Source organism: Emydura macquarii, unplaced genomic scaffold, assembly GCF_026122565.2.
Source record: "Emydura macquarii macquarii isolate MOO-44397 ecotype Brisbane River unplaced genomic scaffold, CSIRO-AGI_Emac_v2 contig_383, whole genome shotgun sequence".
Classification (NCBI taxonomy): domain Eukaryota; kingdom Metazoa; phylum Chordata; order Testudines; family Chelidae; genus Emydura; species Emydura macquarii.
In genome coordinates, this window is record NW_027130520.1 from 3815648 (window position 1) to 3840283 (window position 24636).

Consider the following 24636-nt stretch of genomic DNA (forward strand, 5'->3'; position numbering starts at 1 on the left):
CAATGAGGAATGTGGTATACATACCTGGATAGAATAGAACAGAACTTAGCTTTGGCAAGATAGCTTATTCAGGAATTAGACTCCAGTCATTTGCTCAATGTGCACATGCACCCTACTCACCTCCTCTGACAGATGGGCATTGGGCCTGGAGCAGATATTAGTGCAGCAATAAGCCATGCTCATGCCCAGTGGCATTTCCATGGGATTGCCAATGGCTGATGCTGTGTATAGCCACTGTACATGCCTCTCTTGCCCTCCCAGGTCTCCAACTTCTTCTGACCCAACATAGCAGCACAAAAGCCATGGCCGTCCAGCCATAATATGGTCTCATGGAGGGGTTTTCTGGGGTGCTATGTTGGCTCCACTCCCTGTCTACTATTGGTTTGGGAACCAACATTATAATTCTTATTTGTATTACCGTTGCACCTAGGATCCCTAGTCATGGATCAGGACCCCATTGTGCTAGGTGCTATGCAAGCACAGAACAAACTGTCAGTCCCAGTGCAGAAAACTTACAGTTTAAGAATCCATTCACTGCACAGTTCTGTTCCTTTCCAGCCCATCTCTCCACTCAGTGTAGGGACCCATATTCTGACTCTAATAAACCCTTCACGTTGATACCTACGCTAAGTTCATTAGTTTTCTCTTTCTTTTTTTAAACCAAAAATATATTAAAGATTTGCCTCATTTCTGCATTTTTTTTTCGCTCCTGAGTCCTCTATAACTAACTGTGACACAGGTACATTATCCAGGCAGGTGTATTACACCTGTGTCTGACCATCCTCCCAATATTTCACTGAAGAGGGTTGTGTGGGATGTCTATCGAAAGCTAAGAACTAGCTAGTTATCATGGTTATTGTGGGATGTTTGCATGAGAAACATTTTAGAGTTATGTAACAAGTAGATCATTGGGTTCCAAAAACTTTTGGAAACGAAATGTCACTTGGGGCCGGGTGGATCTCAGAGCTGACTTAATCAACAATGAAAACAACTGACATCCCTCAACCCAGCCCAGCCTTTGTTTACTGCCTGAACCAAATCCAGACTTGGGCATTGACAAAGACAAAAGAACCCAAGGAAAGCCTCTGAAGAGGGGAACATTAGGACCTAGCTGAAGTTAATGAAATGTCCTGATTATAAAAAGAGGCAAAAGTCTGGTCTGTATGAGAGAAGAAAAAGGGGCACAAGATGGCATCCTTTATGGAGAGGACACAATGCTAGGGTGAGTGTCTAATGAAAAGTGGATCCCAGCTCTCCGATAGGTAGACGAACAGGGAATGGACTGACTTTTAGGTGATACCTAAATACCTTATTAGACAGGAAAGTAATTTATTAAGTATAGTCTATAGATTGCATGGTATGTTTTTCCTTTACCTATAACCTTATGTTTCCAAATCCTTTTGCTTGCTTTTATTTGAATCTTTCATTCAAGCTCTGTTAAATAAATTTCAATGTGGTTTTTCTGTAGACACGTCTAAAGCGTCTTGTGCGAAGGAGGGCGTTGAACTGAGCTGAAGCCAGTAAACTGAGGTGTATACTGCAAGTGTCCAGAAGCCAAGGGACTGGGCATTCAGGTGTAAAAAGGTGGGGAGAGTAAATTGCTAACCTGAAGCGGGGCTTCTGATAGCGTAGAGAGGAGTGCTTATGTTGTCTGCAGCTTGTAGCTTAGGGAGCAGGCCCGGCCTTACCATTAGGCAAAATAGCTAATTGCCTAGTGCGGCAAAAAGTAAAGGGCGGCTGCTGGGTTGCAGCCCCCCACCTCCCGCCAGGTCATGGGGCATAGCCAGGACACAGGGGCAGCCGCCTACCTCCCTCCTGGTCCCAGCAGGGAGGTGGGGGGCTGTTTCTGCTCCCAGCCAGGAGGCAGGCTCAGAGCAGTGAAATTGACAAGAAAGACATCCCCTGCTCAAATTTTTCTGCTGGGGAGGGTGCACATTTTTATTTTGCCTAGGGCGGCAGAATATGTAAAGCCAGCACTGTTAGGGAGAACTTCCCTCTGTGGGCCTAGACAAGACTCCCTCCTGCTGTAAGGATGTGGCAGTGATTCACCCAGATACTTTGGTTAGCCCTGAAAAGTGTCACACTAACTATCCAGAATAGTGTTCCCTGTGTGAGTGCCTATACCTCAGCATTTTGCTGATGCACAAACACTGGAAAAAGGTTCAGTGTAATTGTTCCCCCGGAGGAGGGTGTGTGACAGAAGTTAATCTGATTGTTTTCCACCAAACAGGTGTCTGGAGTGGTGCACTGAGCCAGGCTGGGGCCTGGAAAGTCCGGTCGGTCTCACAGTGTACAGGAAATTCTGTAAAACAGTTGCTTGATAGGGAGGAATCAGAGTGCTACTAGTAGCTGATACAGTGCTGGGGTGCACCTCGTCGTGTGTTTTTTTTTCTGGTTATGCAAAGCAATGTTGGTTTTGTGGCTCTAATTTTAACCACTGCGCTCAAAACACCTCAAAAACCAAATAATGAGGAGGAAAAACTGCCTCACTGAAAGACTCTTTCTCTTCATTGCTGACCCAGCTGATTTGCTTTCCCAACTGCCAGAATGTTAATGGGAAGCTCAGAACAGACTGGGAACAGACTGAAAAATATGTATGTGCAGCTTCCATTAAAGCTAGGAAATTTTAGATGACTGAGTCCCACAAGAAGGAAACGAAATTTCCTCTAACTTCTGGCATGTCTGGAATCACTTGTACATGTGCTAAATTCCCTCCAGGAGTTTGGATTAGGTCCCTTAAAAATCAGAAGGAGAAAATGTATACAGTGGAAAACAGTAGTTACTATTTTTTAGTCCTTGAAGAGGAAATGGATTTAGGTAAATTGACATTGGAATGACCATTGTCTTTTGGAGGTTTTACCATTCAAATACACATGAGCCATAAAAAGCTGCCATGTCAAAAATAACTTATTTTGCTAAGTTAGTTTAATACAACGCCATTAAGTAAGGAGAGACTGTGCCTTTTATACATATATATATCTCTATATATCTATATATATATATATCTCTCTCAAAAGTAAGCTCTGCATGATCTATATAAATCAGGATTGTGGTGGGTATAACGGTTGTGAACAGGCCTCATCTACACTAACTGAATTGACTTTGTTAGCACTTTCCCTCCCCATTGTTGTTTCTTACCCTTGGATGTACGTATATACCTCCTATCTGTGATTTCCACTTCATGCATCTGACGAAGTGGGTTGCAGCCCATGAAAGCTTGTGCCCGCAGAAATTTATTAGTCTTTAAGGGGCTACAGGACTCTGATTGTTTTTGCTGTATACAGACTAACACGGCTACCCTCTGGAACTTGTTTTCTTTGAACAGCACCTTTAAAATGAGTCTGCTGTCTCCCAAAGGCACTTTCCTTTTGTGTTCAGACACAGAATGCTACTGAGGAGGGTGGGAGGACACTAGGCTCCTTCCTGGAGATGTTACTCTTCATCTTTCTTGTTTGTTGCTGTTTTCCCTTAATCTAAAATAGGTCATTTAGACTGAAAATATATGATTGTACTTCGTGTATGGAAAACATCACCAGGATAATATTCTTTTGGCTCCAAGAACTACTACTGAGTGAACCCAATGCTGAATATTGACTCGTTTGTAAATGTTAAACATATCAGAATATGAAAATCATTTCTCTCCTTAAACTTGAAATGAAAATGTAATTGCAATGCCATGCTTTTGATGTGTGAGCACTATTCCCAGGATCCAATCATCTCAAATAAATTGTTTAAATATGCGAAATTTGTATTAGAAGCTATTGGAAGGCAGACAAACAGAAATGATGTGTTTAAACATGCCATGCATTTTTAGAAGATCTCATCAGCTATTCCAGTTACACATGTGGACACTGATTGTTTAGTACTTAGGGCTATTTAGCTTATAAAGTATTTCATTTCACTGTTATGCAGTGTAAAAACACTAAAGAAAATGTGTGTTAGTGGGAAGGTAATGATTTCCTTTTAAGGAAAGTACAGTTAATAGTTGAGAGGATGCACATCTAAAGGTAGCCCTTATGAAATGGAGAAGATTACATTAAAACAGACATGCAGGAAATGTCTATTTCCTATTAAAACTGATTGTACACATTTACTTGGGAATAAATACATTTACCATAGGTCATACATCCTTTGAAAGTAATGAAATCTCTTTGGATCAGGCTCGTGAAGTCTGGTAGTGGATTCACCATTCACGTATATTGATGTAAATCAGGAATAACTCCACTTGTATAATGTGAGAGGAAAATCAGATTCAGTACCTTTTATTTAATAACTGGCAATAAATTGTTCATTACTCTAGTTTTATTTATTTATTCTGAAATAAAAATGGAGCCAATCCTGCAGTTCATACTCAGGTGAAGCTCCTCTAGGATTGTCCCCTTACTTGGTAACAACAAATAATTGCCTTGCATCCATTTTCACAGCTGATGTTACGGAATTCTACGCAGTTAGTTCAAGACCATTTTCAGCAACAATATATTTTAAATCGGTGTCAGAAATGAGCAGAAATGATCAAATACAAAAACAAGTCTCATAGCAACCTGAAAAGTCTTTTCCCACTTTCTTATTTAAAAGGATTCTTTCCTTTGAACTTGTGGGGGCATCAAAGAATCATTTTGCTGCCCCACCCCACAAATCCTGAGCCAGACTTATAAAGCTAAGGAGCTGATTCAGTAACTCAGCCAGAGGTTATGGGTCTATTACAGGAATGGGTTGCCAATTTTAGTTGGATGTATTCCTGGAGGTTACATCACATGACAATCTTTAATTAAAGATTCATGTTTAATTCCTGGAGACTCTAAAACAATCCTGGAGGGTTGACAACCCTTGAGTGGGTAAATAAGATTCTGTGGTCTGCAATGTGTAGGAGGTCAGATTAGATGATCATGGTGATCCCAACTGGACTTAAAATCTATGAGTCTATGATCCTGCAAGCCCTGTGCAGAGGAAACTCCTGCAGAAGTCAATGGGAGTTTTGCCTGCACAGAGCCTGAAGAATTGGGCTAACTATTGAGCAGAAAATTAAGAAAGGAAAATTTAAGATGGATACCTCAAACATCGTCCTAATAAGGAAAACCATTAGACTATGGAACAAGTTTCCCAAGGGAAGCACCATTTCTTGATGCTCAAACCATGATGATGAGAGTGGTTTAAAAATGAAACTAGATTGGATAAAGCAGTAGAAACTATATCATAGGGTAAAGTCCTGCCCTGGCAGGATAAATTACTACATGTTTACTGCATCTGAAGTCTTTGGTTCTCTAAGAGTCAAGTTAAAATGGTGGTGATTAAATAGTTTGGTTTTTTTACTATAATTATTCATCACATACTAAAGTAACTTTAGGAGATCCTTCTTCATTGCTGCTCAGTTGGGATTATATTTGGCAACTATAAGAGTTATCATCTGGCTGGAAAATGTATGGGAAATTACAAGATTGAGATTTCAGAGACAACAATTTGCCTGTGTCTGAGGCCCAAAAGGCCTGAGAGTGTGGAAAAAAGAAATTTTATAGGAATACCAATAAGTCAGAGGAAGGGAAGAGAAAACCACTAATGTAAAGAGAGCGTTTGGAAAATAAAATGAAAAATTCCTTTTCGTTTTACTGGGATCTGGGTACTACAGAAGGTTTTATGTAGAACCACAACATGATGGCTTTCGCGCTGCTTGGCAAGAATTAAATTACAGTTCAAAATCTAAATCTACAGTTTTGTGGCAAACATAATTTATTAGTAAACTTTTACTGTCGAGTTAACAAATGTTCTGGGTAAGGAATGAATAGAAGACACTATGCTATACATATAATTTACAAATGTATGGTATGTTGATTGATATGCAGTGGAACACAACCCTGTTCAGAATAATGAGAAAATAAAGTGAGATTAAAATAATCGTACTGAGATCTCAATTCTAGGTGCCACTGGGCCAGAATTAATCATCCAAATGAAGGCTCCTGTTCTGATGTCTCAGATTGCATTACGAACATTTCAGTAGTAGGTTCCAAAGCAGTAAAAGCCTTCTCCAAAGCCCACTGAGATCTTTCCACTGACTTCAATGAGCTTTGGACCAGACGACTTTAGTGAAAAACTTGCTACCACTGCAGAGAACTGAAGGGCATTTTCAAAAGTGCCTTTAATTAACAAGGCAATGGGGGTCCATTTTAGTGGGGGACTCAAACAGCAGTAGAACTTCATTGAACAGCCTGTCTGTCTGCATCCATGATTCCTATTATTTTTATTTACTATTACTATACCTCCCCAAAGCAATAAGTGCCTTTTAAAAGAGCCTGATGTTCTGAGCACAGGCAGAGAAACCAAACCAGCAACACCAGGTTTCCATTTTGGTTTGTGTGTCTATGTAGAAAGTATAAGCAATTTTACACATCGTTGCTACACAAGTGTCACAAACCCTATGGAGTGCCTCTTCCACCCACTAGGCTGGCTGTGAGTGAATCCAAGCCTCTGTGTTCTGAATCCCTAGGGTGTTTCAAGCTCCTGGAGACAGAATGGAGTCCAGCCACTGCCCCAGTCTGGGTCCCTTGGCCCATTTTTGGGGTGCAGACTTTCTATCTGGCATCCCCTTTGAGAGTTGGAACCCACTACCCAGCTGCCTAGCTCCTCTGAATATGAGGTTCTGGGGTGTTGCCTTCAGACACAGAGTGTCACAATGCTCTTTTATCCTTAATCATGTAAAGCACAGGACAGCACAGATCATATAAAACAATAAACATCTGAAGCTGCAAATGTACCTCACTTTCTAGCTCATCCTTCCCTTAGAAGACGTTGGGGAACTATCTGGGTCCAGGTAGGCAGGATGTCCACTCCTCATTCAGATTGTTGCATGCTAGCTGGTCTCTGCACCTCATGAAGCCTTTGATAGTATAGGGACACAATTCTTCTGGGGTCAGAGGCCAGCAGCTGGCTGGCTGATTAATCCTGCCTGTTGCACCTGGAAAAAAAGACCTGCAACTCAATTGGCTGTTCCTCATAAAAGAAGGCAGGAGGAACTGTAGGAGGGAGCTTCAGTACCTAACAGAAAGCTGATGGGTTAGTGGTGGTGTGCCTGATGGAGCAGTTCCTCCTGCTGTAGTCTAAGACACAAATGGACAGAAGGGAGACTGTGGGAAGTCTTGTTATCACTAAGGCTCTGAGGTAAGAGCCAGGAATTTTTGGGTTAATGAACTTCTTGAGTGTGAGGGACAGGTTTGGGGAAGGGACTGCTCAATCTGTGTGGACTCTGAGGGAAGAGTCTGTGAAGCTTTGATCTTGTTAAGATCTGGGATTAAATTCAGCCAGAACTGTCTGGAGTTTAGTGCTGGTAAATATTTTTAAGGTTCTAGAGGTCTGTGAGCTGGTTTCAGGGAGTCTGTGGGGCCCTGGCACCTGCCATCTGTGACTGGAGCCCTGATGCCTGCCCCAGTCTGGTAGATGGATATTGGAGGAGGAGAGCATGGAAGGTTCTGGGAAATACTTCAAGAGAATTTAAGCTCTAGTTAAAATGGCTTCAAATAAAGGGGGGATCCCACAACAACTAACTCTGCTGGAAACTGTCTTTCCTGGATTCTGTGAGAGTGCTCCAGACAGAATTTCCCTGGGGAAGGAGCTGGCTCAGCAAGAACCAACTTGAAGCCTGCAGGAGGGGAGTGCTATAAGACAGGCCCCAATCCTTCAGAACCCCCTATCCAGCTTCCGTGACCTCTCTCTCTTGCCCCACACTCCTTGTCTGGCTCACCTGTTCCTGTGTGATTTGCTATTTAAGCCCCAGCTTTGGGTAACTTTCCACTGCTCCTGCCTTCCTCCCCTCCCCCACCCTAATCTCTTCAAAGGAGTGAAGTTAAAATTGGTTTTCTAGGGATGCACCTCACCCATTGTTCAGGTTTTTGCACCTGAATAGGGTTGTTGAGTCCTAAGCACCATCTCCCATTATATCTCTGTCTGGTATGTATGTTTACAGGACTTGTCAGCAATGCTTGATTCACATACATACAGGTGCTCAGGACACAACAGATTTTCATAATACAACTTCACAATATCCATCAGAATTCATGAGTTGCACAGATATAGCCCCAATTCATCACAACAGGTAGTTAAAAAATGTGCTGCCGTTACAACAGTTAATGCATCACTCCTCATTTGAGAGTCATCATGCAATGATAGAGTTGAGTTGACCTGTTAGGAAAGGTATTCCCATGTTAGAGAATAAACCTTCTCACACCTGTCAAGGCATGTTGCTTCTGGGGCGTGTCTAACATTGAAAAAAATCCGGTTTTTCTCACGAACAGCATCAACAGCCTTGTCCCCCACAATACAGCACTAAGAAGCACTTTCTTAACTGCCCTTACAAAAATTTAAAAAAAAACAAACAGACATAAGCACATGTACAACTAAGGAAAGTTACAGAGTTCCACCTAAAATGGGGATGTAAGTTACTTCTGCAATGTTAGAAAGAAAGGGCCAATATCACTGCTAATGCAAGCAGGTGCAATATCCCAGAGGATTCTTTAGTGGAAATAGACCAGGGGTGGCCAACCCGCGGCTCGCGAGCCGCATGCAGTTCTGTGTTCTATCAAATGTGGCTCCGCGCACTGTATGGGGCGCCAAAAAGCTTTTACTTTCAAATGTGAAATTGACAAGCTGCTGCTGAAATTGACAGATCAGCGTGAATTTTCAGGGGAGGGTAAGGTAAATGTGGCTCTTTGTGGTATCTATAGCTATTTTTGGGCTCTTCGTCTCTGACTGGTTGGCCATCCCTGAAATAGACCCTTTTCAGCTTTCCTTACTTAAATACCTAATACATAATTATCACTTCTGAATGCTAATCATTCTTAGCCTTCTATAGTTCTGCAACTTTAGTTAGCATACCATGATTATATATGACATGACATGTTTGTTTATTGTATGATATTATAATTAACTAATGATAAAATTATATGATCAAATCATTGGCTACACCTTGCAAGAAGCAACTTTGCCTATGAAATAGTAACTTTTCCCTCTTCAGGTGGCCATGGAGCCAGGACAGTTATGCAGGGAAGACAGAGGCCCTTGTGACACTGAGGAGAGGTTTGTGTTGGGCTTAGCTATTAGACTGGAGTTATTGTCTCTATATATAGTATTAAGGCATCTGTGCTCTATTACAAAGGAGGGAAAATCCTTCATACTTACTGGCTGGTTTGTTAAATGTACTTGGTGGGTTTGCTTATGTTGGTCAACCAGGCTTCTTTTTAATTGTAGAATTGTCTTAAATTGGTGTGATGGTTTTATGGAAAAGATTCCCTTTATGAGCCAGGGGCTGACCCTGGTAGATGGCTCAGGTGCTTACTTGTCTTAGTGCCAGCCTGGGGCAGAGGTTTAACTTGGCATGCTTGTTTTGGTTTGGGAGAATATACATTTGGATATTGGGTGTCAAGATGATGGTGAAGATTTACATAAAGGAAGAAATCTGCACCAGTGGTGTATATTGAGTATTAGTCATTTTAGATGGAGAAGACAAGTCTGCAGGTTAAGATCTGCTGATCCAACCCCCAAAAGGGAATGCATGGTTATGTCTTAAATCCTAACATACAAACACAGTCCTGGATGAATACTCTTCCTTGCCTTCCCTCCAGAGGTGGTGAATACCAAAGACTAGCTTCCCTCTGGGATGTTCCCTTCTATTTCTGACTGCTATGATTTCTATATCAAAGGCCGGCCAATACAGAATCATCCTCTCCTACTCTTCTCTCATGTTCATTCTTTCTCAGATTCACCTTGTTTGTTTCATTTCCAGATCCTAGATCTACACAGAAGAAATATGGTGTGCTGGGGAAATCTCTGAAGCCCACGAGGGAATGGAACAAGGTCCTCTGGAGAAAATGAGGATGATGATTGTAGCCCATGATAGTTTTCTGACTGTGCACCTGCACTGCAGGATTACTCAGACACGTCGCAAACAGGTAACATTGGTGATGCACATCTCCTGGCTTTCATTTTATTTTTATATACAAATTATCTTGTTTCTAACCCAGAAGTAATGATAGAATGGGATTAGACCAGGAATATAAACATATTTTGAAAGGTAAAAAAGGTGTTGCTACCCCCTGAATGACACTGAAGAAGACCAGAAAAAGAATTCATAAACCAACACATAGGGGCCTGAAACAACTCCCTCTTCCTGTGGGAAATCTCCATTAAGTTCTCCAGTCATCCAATGGAATAGGCCACAGGGTTGACTACCGAGCCTCTAGGATCCCAGGGGATTAGCAGGAGCATCTGCACTTGGGCCTCCATGCTGACTCCAGGTTTCTGGTAGATTCCTCCATTTGCTAGAAACCAGGCTGCTTAGGCTTCCTCAGCCTATTGCTGCCTCTAGGAGTACCTTCACTGCCTGGGGGGTGAGGTCACAGAAATAGTAACACCACATTTGGCTCGATCTTATTTTTTCCCTGGGTTCCACAGGTTTGAAAGGAGGATGGTGGACAACATATTCTCCCTCTGCATGCTCCATTCTTGGTCTGTTTCCACTCGGCCCCAGTCAACCCACCTGCCCCCTTCCTCCACACAGAGTTCTGGACCCACAGAGAGCCCTCTGTACGGTGCAGCATAAAGAAGTGATGCTGCCACTAAAGCAACTGTGTGGCTCAGCTGTGGCTGAGGGCGATCTAAGCAGAGTCCTCATCAAGCCCTTTGCTACTAAACTTTGGAATAAGATTTCATGACTGTTTCTCAGTTGGTGACCTGTGATGGACTCTGCCTTTAGTTAGACTGCAAACATGCACAGATTGTGGGAATGCAGTAAATGGGAAGGGTTACTTTAGGGACTATCTAGTGAGATGAATAGATGAAAAGTGCTTTAGACCATAAAATAGCTGCGGTGATGTAAATTAGGTGTATGTGAGTCACTGAGGTGTTCCAGCTGCACCTTTACATCTTGCCACCCAAACCGGGCCCTGAGGGGACACATCAGACACTACTCAAAGTAATTGTTTCTGACATTAATGCTTAACATAGGTCAAAACCTACCCCTGCCTTTTTGCAGAATAGGCTTAATAATTATTAACTTCAGTCTGGGTTAGCGGAAAACAAACGTTAACTAATAACCTTGATCTCCTAATAAACAAGAATTGGTTATTCAATCCTCTTTTTAAATGTCTGCTGTGATTGCATTTATATTTGCTTGAGAAATACTGGGTCTAATTCATCGCTGCCTTACTCCAGTTTTACACCAATGTAACCTCACTAGAATCAGTAGAATTACGCAGGTGTAAAATTGGAGTAACGCATTGGTAAATCAAGGTCATAAGGTGACCTTATGGGGACATAAGAGGACATAAGGGGACATCTGGCCCCACTGATGTCACTGGGGGTTTTGCCTCTTCGATTGCGGGGAGGAGTGGGAAAGATTTCACACATAGTCTTTTCCTCTGTGAATTTGTCATTATGTTTTAGTTGTAACTAAACTGATCTTTTTATGGTGCAGTCTGCAGTGCTGATCACTGCCTTAAGGTTCAGAGTGGCTATACCTGGATATCCCTCTGAAAGCTGCATTTTGCCATGCAATCACCATGATCTTCTAAACCTTAAAGCCAAAGCGCAATTTGAATTATAGCCTTTATTTCTCCATGTGAGGCTTTCACTTGCACTTCTAAATTACATTTTGTCAGCATGTTAACAAAGCCAGATATGAGACCCATTAAAAATAAGCATTAGTTATATAAGCACTCATGAATGTCGAAATATTAATGGCTTCACATAATGGAAGTGTTCTAAATAATCCTTTTTAGCTTCTGTAGCTTAATCTTTATTCATATTTTATCCATTAGTTACATTTAAATGGCATGTTTCTTCTGTAAAACCAAGAGGTTTTGAATAATGCTTACTGAAATTACAGCACTCTTGTTTTCAATGCCACAGTCAAGAATAATACCACTGTATTGACAGGATTATGCTGTCTTTGACATTTTAATCGCAAGAGAACTACACGACCTGCAGCAGTTTAAACCAAAAATGCAAACATCACTCAACACATCTCCTACCTGTGTGTATTGGCTGCAGATTGATTAAAATCAAAGTCCATTCACATTATAAATGCTTAACTCATAACACTCTAATAGGCAGTGTTTTACCAGTTTCTAACATTTACCAACTAAATACTGTTTAATGTTGAAGTTCTGAGATGAAGCAACAAAAGCCAGGAATTAAAAGCTCACATGCTGTTCCTAACCAACAAGGGCACACTGATGCATACCATGGGTGTTGCAAAACCCAGCTACAGACTCTGAGATAGTTATTATCATCTTTATTTGTTTACAGTGATGTAAACATCATGATGTACCAAATCAGTGTTTCTCAATGACCAGTCTGTGAATTGATGCCAGTCCCTGAGATTTCCCTGACACAGTTTAGGAAGGCAGTAAGCCAGTCTCTAGTATCAAAAAGGTTGAGAAACACAGAACTAGATGATTTCCAAACATAAAGAAGGCATAGTCCCTAACCTAAAAACCTTGAAATCTAAAAGACACATGGGCAATAGGCAGGTGAAAGGGAGTACAGTATGTACATATATAAAGAGCTCAAGGTGGTGACTGACCATGTCCTGGTAACACATGTTTAATAATTGTGTGTTTAGTATAAAATACCATAAAAATACATAGATTATCACAAAGTACCCGCAACTTTGCTGTAATCATCTGAGCTTTCCTTTTCCCAGTGAACTCATTTAAAACCTCAATTGCTTAGCTATTATGGAAACCCACAATCCTAACTAGAGTATAGCATTCATCATTTGCCAAATTTTGAAACATGCTTTACAAACTGTTACACACATTTTTTTTATTTAGATGTGTGTAACTTAAAAAAAAAAAAAAAAAAAAGAAAAAGAAATGGAACTTTTTGTGAAGTGAGTTAAATATACCACTGACAACAACTCTGTGACCACTGATCTGGTATAGCTCACTCCATAGCCATAAGCATTTACTAAGGATTTTATAAAGAAACTTGTACCATCTCATCCGGCGTATCATGAAAGATGATGTTTCTACACAACCACTGCCAACCAAGAAAGATCTCTCTTTTTAGAAATCAAACACAATTATATTTATGGGCAAACAAAGGGTGTGGCATAAATATACCTCTTTGGGTTGAAGTGCCGTCTGAGAATCATACTGTGAGAGCTACGGTTCTGTAGACAAATCACTAAAATGAGAGTGGGATTGAGAAGGGCTAATTGGAATTCACTACACTTTGTTGCCAACTGATTCAGAGAAAAGCATTTGAGTCTGTTTTCTGAAGACGCTCCTGGTAATGCAGAGAACTTGTTAGTGAGCTGGTCACATGGTGCTGTTTCTCCTTCCTTGTTTTCAACTACTACATTGCATTCAAAGAGAGCTGAAAATACATGAATATTTCCCAATATTACTCTTCAATTTAAGTAACTGCACTAGCTGCTAGTGGAATTTTACTGGACTGCCAGTTAGAGGGAAGGTGATCCATTGGGCAATCCGTTCTAGTAAGATATAATCCACTCTATGAAAAGATTGGAGAATCCCTACATATGCAACAAGCCTACTATCTTGGATTAAAGTAAAATTAGACTCATCTAGGAAGGGGGAAAATGAAACCCCAAAATAAGGCTCGCTAAAAATTAAATAAATTAAACTGGAAAGTAGTGTTAATTTCAAGTAATAAAAATATTAATTTGCTAGTACAACACTAAAATGGCTGTGTAATGTAGAAAACCTCTCTAAATCACAGAAAAGCCAGATTTGGCTTCGTCATGTCTGAAAATCCAGCACCCATTTCACATGATGTAGTTAGTGAAACAACTCTGGACAAGTGGTAAGGCATGTCTAACTAAAACAATGTAGTCTCAAAGATTTCTGGCTTGTATGGAGGAGAATTGCCTAAAGGTTAAGAGAGTTATTTTTAAAGTGGGGGGGAAAAAAAGATATTTGGCATGACTTGTAGGGAAGCAGGGACTGAATTGTAGCTAATCAAGCATTTTTATAATTATTTGGCTAGATTAGACTCCGGAGAAAAAGGCAATTTATGTAACTAAATAGAGCAAAGACCAGGGTATGGAGGCTAAGGATAATATAATTTAATCTAGGCTAGAAATAAGCCCAATAGAAATCAGGCAAGCAACCTGCACGTGATAATGGGTAGAATAATACCAGATCCATCAGTGCAAATTTTTGCAAGCAAAACAATAACAAGGTTTTGGAGGTATGCATGGGAAGAGGTTCTACTGTATAGGCTTGGCTAGAATTTCTGGCACTACAGGAGATATATGGACTAGATCCTCAGCTGGAGTAAATTGCCATAGGTCCACTGATGTCAATGGAGCTATGTTGATTTAGACCAGCTGTGGCTCTGGCTCTAAATATGTACAACTTTGGTCACTTTATTTCAAAAAGAAGATTGCAAAAATGCAGTAAATGACAATGGAGGATTTGCAGCTATGTGCTTGGGATTATTAGACAGAATTGGCCTATCATTCTAATACAGGTTTCATAGCAACTTAGAAGATAAGCAAGAGGAAACAATGAATTGCTGACAATGGGGCAGGTTGTCATTTCACTTATTTAACAAAAGGTCAAGGACTGACGTTACGAAGAGAAGCAACTTAGAAATCCGTCCGTGGGAGTGCGTCAGTACATTTGCGGGTGGTAGCCCGTCTTTGACTGCACATAACTGTCATGAATGTTAGAGATACTGAGTCTGACTCTCCTCTTACCAACACCAGTTTTTCAGTTGCTTGCAATGGATTTACTCCTGAGTTACCACTGTGTGACTGAGAATCTGGCTCATTAATACTAAGACTTATTGAAGTGTTGCATGTTCAAAGTGTTAGTCAATACACATGCATCTCTGGGAGAAGAGAACTCTAAGAAGTTGAAAGAGAGAACAAACTTCTGAAAATAATACAAACAAGTAGTATAAATCAGTCCAAGAGAGGAGCTACATTCAAGAAAATAGGAACTGCTATTACCTACATTTTGGGGGGTTGCAGAGAAAGAATAAATTGATTTGAATTTCTTGTATTCAAAACAGTTCTGATGATGATTAAATATTCCCATATATTCCATTACTCATCAAATACACAGCTAATATTTCATGCTGCAAACTTTTTAAACATAATTTACTTATTCAAGTATTTTCATAATGTGTTTTCACTTCTGTAATAATACTGAATCATACTGTTTACATTCAATCAAAGGCTCTCAAAGTACTTCAAAAACATGAATGAATTAATCTTAATGACGTCTCTAGGAGGTTGCATAGTATTATTATTGCCATTTTACAGCTGGGGAACTGTGGCACAAAGAAGTTCAGTGATTTGCTTAAAGCACAGCATGGCATTGTCAATGCAGGTAATGTAACCCCGAGCTCCTACACCTAGTTCTATACGTTAACAATTAGAACATGCTCCCTGCTTTGTAACAAATGGGATGGGACAAATTCTGTTCTCTTATACCCATGCAAACCAATTGACTTCAGTAGAGTTAAACAACAACAAATGAGAGCAGACATTATAAAACCTTCCCATTCTCCTCAATAGAAGGCTTTTGTTGATATCACAATTGATTGTGATGGAAGTCAGCTGGCTCTAACCTATATTAAACACCTGTTTAATTCATCATGGTCTATTAGAGTGCAGTAGAAAAGTCTTACAAGGAAAGTGGTGGATGTATTGTTACGTGAGAGAATTAAGCTAGAGTAGAAAAAACACTGGAAAACATACTAATGGGAAGAATCCAGGCTTTGCAGAAGGAGAGGTATAATTCAGAGAATGTGTACTTTGCTGTGGCACTATGCATTTCCTTAACTGAATTGTCTGGTATCCGTATCACTCTTTTTTGAAATATAGCATAGATAAATATTCTTTATTTTCTTCAAGGCTTTTGTTGATGTTAATACTCTGTTTTAAACGGGATCATATATTTTCCCGCTTCTTATCTAAGATCTCCAGAGCACCACAGAGTCATGAAATAAGGCAGAAGGAGTAATTAAATCCTATTTGAGCTGGAACACAGACATTAAGAAACTCAAATAAGTATAGACTTGGTATGGCTAGAACTACTAGCTAACAAGACTAAAGCAAGGGCTCCTTCAGAGAATTGACATGGTCACTGGTTATGTTAAATATTTTTCAGATTATGCACAAGGTTGCAAAATATATTTTCATAGCAAAAGCACAGTATTTGTACAGGGTTAATATTTTCTCTCTTTGTATCTATTAGAGACACTCACAATAAATAGTAAAAGAACCCTAGTTGTTTGAATATTTTTTGACTAAAAGCACTGAGTTTGGTTTGCTAGATACCTGTGGGATTATATTATTGGGTTTGGATAGTATTTGGACAACTGCTTGTGTCTGAATGTCTAGAAAGTTTCCTAAATTTTAGCACTAATGTTTCTTTGAAGCCAAAGTACATTATTTGCTAGGTGCTATTCTCTACTGGTTAATCTCCTCTCTAAAATATTTCAGTCATTTAATCAGGAAGCAGAAACCACACAACAGGAATAAGGAACAGTGGATATCTGTGCACAAATTGTTTGCTTCAGTCTATAGTCTGAAAATTATTTGTCCAAACAATTCAGTGAATGCTTATGAATAGCAAATACATTTTAACAAAATCAGCATTGGTTTGTGAATGATCCAAAACAATGAGGCTAAATAGTAACAAATATATGAAGACTAGTTGTAGTATATGGTATCATATACAAGCCAAATTATTTCACGTAGAAAATAATAATTGTAGGAGGAGCTAGTAATGACCCCCATAGTTTGGTTGCCTAATACCTTCCTTTATAAAAGACTCTTGCTATCTTTTTCTGAGATACTCTAACACCTCTCTTAGGCTCACAGTAATAAATCCCATGCCTCCAAGCCCAGATCTGTTCTAGCGATGTCTTTCCATGTGGAACAGAGGTTACCCATAGTAAAGATGACTGCCAACTACCACTGTTTTCAGTGGGACTGCAGTTGCCAGCAGTGAAGACTGCTTCCCCTGCTCTTTGATTAGGAGGCTAGACAGGAAGTGATGAAGACACAGGAATGTGGCACCGGGAAGGAGCCTGAGACAGGTACAGCAGGGATACTGAGGGCATGCCAGAGAGATGGGGTTCAGGAATAGGCTTGAGAGGGTACTGGGGACCCAACCCATCTCAGTAGTTCAATGGAACTGCTCATATGAGTAAATTATTTGCATAAGTAAGGGTTAGAGCATCATGTCTCACTGTGTGACTTCAAGACAAATTTCAGACTATGGAAACCTTTCCTGTGTTCATCAATCTGTTTTATATACCGTCTGTTAAAAATAAATCAGGAGGGGTTGGGCAGAAGGGATGTGGAGCTTCTGAATATTTGTTTTTCATCAAACACTGCATGTCAGAAATACTTTTCCTTGCTGGCATCCAATTTTAATAATAAAATAAAGTTTAAGTGATTGCTGAAGGAAGACAAACCAGAGTGAGTGGTAGAAGAGTAGGATACTGTGGAAAGTAAATGGTAGGTCTCACCTGAAAAACAGCATGAACATGGACTGCATAATACCTTAGGGGTCTGAAATCAATGTCCACACATTACATACTTTTCACTTTCCCAATTGAAAAAAAAATGGCTATTTTTATCTTTTTAAATCCTTGGAAACTCTGCTAAAATTTCCTAATCCTGTTTGAACAAGTGTGATTTTATAATCTCAATGTTTGCTTTGAGTTGCATTACAAACCTCCATACCTTTTCACTTGGAAAAATGCTTGTCGTTCAAATGCATTGAATAGCTAAACATTATTTACTTTTCTGATTAGATTAACAGTATTTCATTTACGGTGCTTGCGAAATCACTAACATCTCATAAATGCACCGAATAACTATATAGAGTGCATAGTTTTAGGACTTTGAGAAACTGGTGTCTAGTAATCATGTTAATTTAGTTACAAAGCAAGAATGTGTAAAAGACTCAGGAACTGGATCTCCCATGAAGAAAAACAGGTTATCTGTGGAAAAGAGGTACTTGTGTATTAAATAGTTCCATTTTTTAATTTTTAAGTTGCCAGATGTTCCCATGAACTATACCGAATGTAGTCCTAAATCAAACTCTTCACTACAAGGTGTTTAATAGAGTGACCGAACTACCCCGAGGCAATAGGATAAAAACTTCACATACCCTTTGGAATTAACAGTGCAGCAAGTTTCTGTAATCTCCTGACTCAGCCCAGAGAAAGAGCTCACCGAAATTACTCAGTGAACACATTTACAGTGTGTCATTTTTGGTTTCATCAGTCTGTGCATATGTTTGGCAAAGGTACAGTTTTTTGAAAATTTGTTTCTAGTAGAAAATACTGTTTACGTAACTACTTTTCCTATATCATTCTAGCACTTTCTCTCATGTGCTTGGCATGGGTGTAACATCTGTATATCTCTATGACCACCAAGAAACCTTTGGTTTAATATAGCATCCTGAATGTGAAAAGTATCTTAAACTGCTTTGTGTACATCTATCAGCTGCCAGTAACAGAGTGACACTGTAGTGGAGGGTAAACGGTACCCATTATTTGGTCCCAATAGTTCACATGGCTTGGATACATGTTGTTGTACTGGGAGGGTACTTATGCCTCTCACCCTGCATGCTGCTGATGAAAGGGGGCACAGCTGGAGAAAAGGGACTGGGTTTGGACCCCCCCTGACTGTGGCAGCAGTGATTTTTGATCACTTGCAGCCATTTGTAGCTGATGTAAATAAAAGCAGCCTTTAGAGTGCTTCAGCCTTAGGCAGAGGGACCTGCCCTGGGTGGAGACAGCACCAGGAGCAGCAGAGTGTAAAAATGGGCTTAAAGTGACTGATGCATATGCATTTTTGAACTGTACATGGGAACCCTCCCCCATTGTCTGAAAGGGGAGGGGGGAAATATGGATTAGTCACCTCTATGGCCCTTTAGCTGGACCCTGCAGGTCTGGGGTCTGCTCTGGAGGGAGTTGATGGAGATTGGGTGAATGGGAGTTGGGTACACATCCCCCATAAAAGATAATGTGGGCCTGGGGCAGCTGAAGCCACAGTCAGTCTCTTGTAACACCATGTCAGTGGGGATCTGGTGCCGAGGAGCTGGGCCTGCCAGTTCTGGAACTGCTATGAAGGCAGAGGGTTTACTCATCAAGGGCCTGGCCTTTTAGAATCCCTTTATCTAGGGTGGGCCCTGCCTGCATCCATTTCCAGGGGAGGACAAACATATGTCCTCCAACAGGATGATATAGGGAATCCCTTGCAGGAGAGCCTCACAGAGATTTCTTTCCTGAGAGAGCTCTCTCCAGAAGATTTTACCAAGGAGAGAATGATCTAGGCCAGGATCAGACCATGAGCATGTGGCCCAAGGCCACAGAGAAGTCCACAGGAGTTCCTGACTCCCAGTGTAGAATCACAGAAGATTAGGGTTGGAAGGGACCTCAGGAGGTCATCTAGCCAAAGCAGGACCAACCCCAACTATTATTAGACCACTATGAGTACTTTTATCAGTCCACTATCCCTACTCTTAGTTTATAAAGCAACCTCTTCAAGCTCATGTGTGATTAAGCTCACCAATATGATGCTGTGGTCAAAAGAGCTAATGAGAGGAATCGGGAGTAGCTGTGTTACCTCTGTATTTGGCACTGATGTGATCACTACTGGAATACTGTGTCCAGGTCCAGTGCCCACAATTCAAGAAGGATATTGATCAATTGGACACGGTTCACAGAAGAGCCATGAGAATTATTAAAGGATTACAAAAGATGATAAAGGAGCTCAAGCTACTTAGTTTATCAAAGAGAAGGTTAATGGATTATTTGATTAGTCTATTAGTATCTACATGGGGAACACCTATTTAACAATGGGCTCTTCAGTCTAGCAGAGAAAGATGTAACATGATCCAAGGGCTGGAACTTGAAACTAGACAAATTCAGACTGCAAATAAGGTATAAATTTTTGACAGTGAGGGTAATTAACCATTGGAACCATTTACTAAGGGTGGTGATAGATTCTTCATCACTGACCATTTTTAAATCAAGATTGGATGTTTTTCTAAAAGACATACTCTAGGGAATTATTTAGGGAGAAGTTCTATGGCCTGTGTTACACAGGAGGTCAGACTAGATGATCACTATGGTTCCTTTTGGCCTTGGAATATTCCTCATTTTATTAGGATAGTTATTGCCAGGATGATATAGACTGGAACTTCCACCCACTAGATCATAACTTTGATGAAAATCCTCTAATCCACTCTACCCTTTTTTTCCCTTCCTGGCCAGCACACTTATAATTTTTGCAGCCCATTTGGGATTAATCTCAGAATCCCATTAAAAAGACTTACTGCCTATCAGGTATGTTTTCACCATCTGGTACATTTTACTAATTCTTCAAAGAGTAGGTCTTTACTTGAAATATATAATGTTTGAAGTACAGTACGTAAAATACTTTGTAGCAGTTTCACCAGGGGAGTCGTAACTTTGAGTTGTAATTTTTCATTTTTTTATTATTGAATTTTTTATTGTGACCATAAAAACTCGTAAATTCATGAGATCCATACAAGCAGTGATAACTTACAGGCAATGATACATCATTCACAGCACATAGAGAGCATTCATTCCACCATAGCAGGTTTAGACAGATGGCGGGAGGCCCAACCACAAAGGCCGTATTTTCATATTATCATGCTCCCTGGCAAGAGCAATTCACAGGCTGTCACAATATCAATAGCACAGTAACAAAGGAAACCAAAAACATTTTACACTACCTAGCCAGTATGTGAATGGGAGTGCATGGAATGTAGCTACATTCCATCTTCACAAAAAGTGAGACAGCTCTCCTGTTCGATGGTCACAAATTTCCTTGGAGAACGACAAATCTTAGGATATTAGAGGTTTTATGAATCCCTTAAACTTTCTTTCGGAGGGAGGGAGTCACAGGCATAAGGTTCACAAAACTCAGTGGAGTTCACCAACTTTTCCCCCTGTAATTTTAAAGCAATGCTGTTTTTAAAAGGGTGATTTAAATTGAAGACGTTTTCTAGAAAAAGGGAATCCTGTGTTACCCTGTAGTGGAGATGGAATCTCTCCCATCAACTACCTATATATAGGCCATCTATAGCAAGTCAGATCCTCAGCTGGTATAAACTGGGGTCGCCAACCTGCATGCTTGAGGAACTGTTCCATTAACTTACTGTTTTATTAGAACTTTCTTTACCTCTACACTCCACTCTTTTTTCATAGGCAAAGTGTAACACAAACCCATGAATATCTGATTCTGAGGAAGACTTTGAAGCCCACCATACCTGAGTGTGTTTGAAATTAGACAAAATGAATTAATCCATCCCTACACTTCACAGCAGTGGTTAAAGCAAGGAGCTTGGCGTCATGAACTCTGGCACTGAATAAAGTGACTGTGGGGCATATGCCCCACACTGGCAAATAATTGATTTACAGTGAGTCAGAGCCCGGTTACCCCATTCTGTGACACCTAGAGGGGAAACAGCTAACTGGAGATTAAACCCAGCTAGGGAGAATCAGACTGAGTGGTCCTGATAAAGGAAAGACTGCAGGCTAATGGGGGAGAACTGAGAGAGGAGAGGAGTAGTAGTGAGTTTGTAGCCTAGGACTGGCCCCAAAGGGGTTCCAGGTACCTGCCAGGTAGCCAAAGAGACACCCAGAGAAAGCTCCTTAGCAACAGACTGGAGAAAGCAACACAGAGAGATGAAACTCCAGGGAGACAAGAATGAAGAGTGCGGATCCATGATGGACTCCTGCTGCAAGCAGGCAAAGGCAGGAGGCAGCCCAGGGAACCAGTGAGGGACCATTAGAAATAGATCTTAGCTGCTTAGCTGGAACCCAGAGGGAAGAGTAGGCCTCAGTTTCCCTACCGCAAAGGTTCTCGGGTGGAGAGGGTGAGTCCTGGGAAGGCATAGTGATCCTTCTAACCATTCAATAATTATAGTAAAATTGTGCCAGGTTGCAATGCCATTCACTTACACTTGGCCCAGCTGCCCCTCAATCGGGGCTCAGAGCAGCTCACAGTTCTGCACCTATTCAAGTTAATGGCAATTTCTATCATCTTCACTGGATGCAGGAGCAGAGCCCTTTATTTAGCTGAAGGCTCATTAACAAAACATGCTTTGAAGTGATGGAGATGATGGCATCTGTATTAGTATAACCAGAGCAGGAGATGGATGGGATGGAACATTTATTATCAGCACTCAGATGTGGCCATTTCACTATTGTGAGTTGAAAACCCCTGCCTCATAGTCCCTTTGCAGGAGGGTGCGGTAACCTTTGGGGAAAGGGACAAGGACTATGGAGCCCAGTACAGGGCTAAAAGCCTCTTATGCCCTCATTAAGACACTGGGTGTTCATAGGGACTCTTTGTTACTGCAAAAGGGGACTTCACTGAAAGGTGACCTGGCTGGAAGGCTAGAATGCAGAAGATGCTGACCACAGCAGAATTTAAAAAGGTGATCAACAGATTGTTAGCAGTGAGGACCCCTGCAATGCACTGACCTGGCACCAGGAAAAGCCATGCTGATGTGGGCAACCAATTAAAGTGACTTTATGCAGGTCATGTCTCCTGTTTGCTATTCAGTTCTCACCATCTGTAAAATGGGGATATTAATGTTTCTCCATTTTTGCAAAGTGCTTTGAGGCTGCTGGATGTAAGGTGATCTACAGGTGTAAAGTAGTAACATTAATACACATTGAATTATACTGTAGCCATGTAAAAACACTGACATACAGGAAATTAAATTTAATTCCTTGCCAAAGTTTGTTCTGATTTTGTAATGGTTTAGCAATGAGGGAAAACAAAAGCCTCAAGAACCCAGTCAAGTGCAAGGATCTGAGATTCTCCTGTTTCCCAACTGAGGGGGGGTAAATCCCCAAATCCCACTGAAAAGAAACCAGGCCTAGGGTTGACGTTATTCAGAACCTTTGCAAATATGGGGCTGTATGAATGTTGGAAATAGTCCTCTTCTTCTATTCCTCCAGAGAGTTCCAGGTTTTCCCTGGTTGGTGGTGACTCAAAATGTCACTGTGACCTGATTCTTTGGTGCCCTGTCTAAGTGAGCTAGTGATATCAGTCCAGTTCCCGGTAAGCATACATCCATCTATCTCACAAAAAGCATAACTGCCGTCCTCTTGGATGGTGTCACCATAAACTGGGGACTGAATGAGAATGGTAACTAAAATGGTTGGTATTTACATCATGCCCAACATTGAGCACTTTCCACAGTTAAGGGTGGTCCCTGCACACCTCTGCAGAGGAAAACTGGCAGGGCAGGGAAGGACAGGACAGGACAGAAAAGCTTACACTGTCCATGCTTACCAGCACAAAGAGAGAAAATTCAATGTTTTAAGCAAACAAAATACATCAACCTTCCAAAATGATGGACTTAGCAAACACCAAAATGAATGCCGTGGAATATGAAGTCATATTCATAATATGGGCTCTCGTGGAGTCAAATGAATGTGCATGATTTCTCACAGTGCCTGGATAAAAATATTTGAATCCTTCACAAAGGGAGATTTCGGACACTGTAATAATTTAGTTGGTTGAGTATTCCTAGAAAAGAGGCTGTGTGAGCAAACAAGGGATTTAACTGTGGCAGATGGTGCTATTCTGGAGAGGAAATTAGGTCTTAATAAAGACTGTAATAGTGTGAACCAGATGCTCATCTCACGCTTTATCTTAGTAAAGAATTGGGAGTGTGCCAAGCAGATACATGTATGTATGCATCATGCACCTGGAAAAAACATGCAGCTGGATCTTGAGAGGCTTATTAAGGGAGGAGAAGCTTTTGCAAGCCATCAAGGTCTTAATTAAAAAAGAGAAACCTGTTAAAATGTGACTGTCTCTAAGGACCTTCTTTTTGTCATTTACATGGATGGAGAAACATTCCCAGCAGAGTAAGGGCTGCAGTTATCTAGGTATCTGGATTTCTAAGGAAAGGATTGACTTTGATATTGATATAGCAAATCACGACTTTGTGTAGGGACTGTATAGAAAATAATCCTTGCTAAGACAGCACATTCTGTAAAGGCAAACCTGCAGGATATTGCAATTGTCTCACTGTCTCAGCTTCCACCCAGATATACATGTGAGCCATTAAATACAAGATTTGACTTCTTGCAACTGGTGCAAAATCACCAATCTTACAACACACTCTCACCTGATGCAGCTTGTATAGTCCCCATGACTATCTTAGATACTTATATAGTCCCCATTACCATGGGATCTGAGCACCACATACTTTTTAATGCAATTTTGTCCTCACAACACCATTGTGAGGCAAGGAAGTTCTATTTATCCCCATTTTACAGATGGGGAACTGTGGCACAGAGAGGCTAATACCCAGATCATCAACGGTATCAAGATATTTAACTCCCATTGAAATCAACGGAAGTTAAGAGTTTAAATGACTTTTAGGATTGGGGTTTACATGAATTATGGGTGCTTGTGGCAGAACGAGGATCTGAATCCTGGTTTTACAAGACTTAGGTTAGGGCCCTAACCACTGGACAATCCTTCCCTAATTTAAGGTGCCCGTGGGCTTCTAAGGAAATTTTTTGAACAAAACTTTTTTAACCCTCTGGTGCCTGATCTCCTTTGTCCTGCTGTTTGTGCAGTGTCTGACAGGTACA

General features: G+C 40.8%; 1 protein-coding gene across 1 annotated transcript in view; it reads left to right on the plus strand.

Moving 5' to 3' along the window:
* The first annotated feature begins 9812 nt into the window (after window positions 1-9812).
* SDC2 (syndecan 2) overlaps window positions 9813-24636 on the plus strand; it is a 129441-nt gene continuing 114617 nt past the window's right edge. The window contains exon 1 of the mRNA XM_067536907.1: window positions 9813-9932. Coding sequence (XP_067393008.1) covers window positions 9828-9932 — 105 coding nt within the window. The 5' untranslated portion in view covers window positions 9813-9827. The remainder of the gene's footprint in view (window positions 9933-24636) is intronic.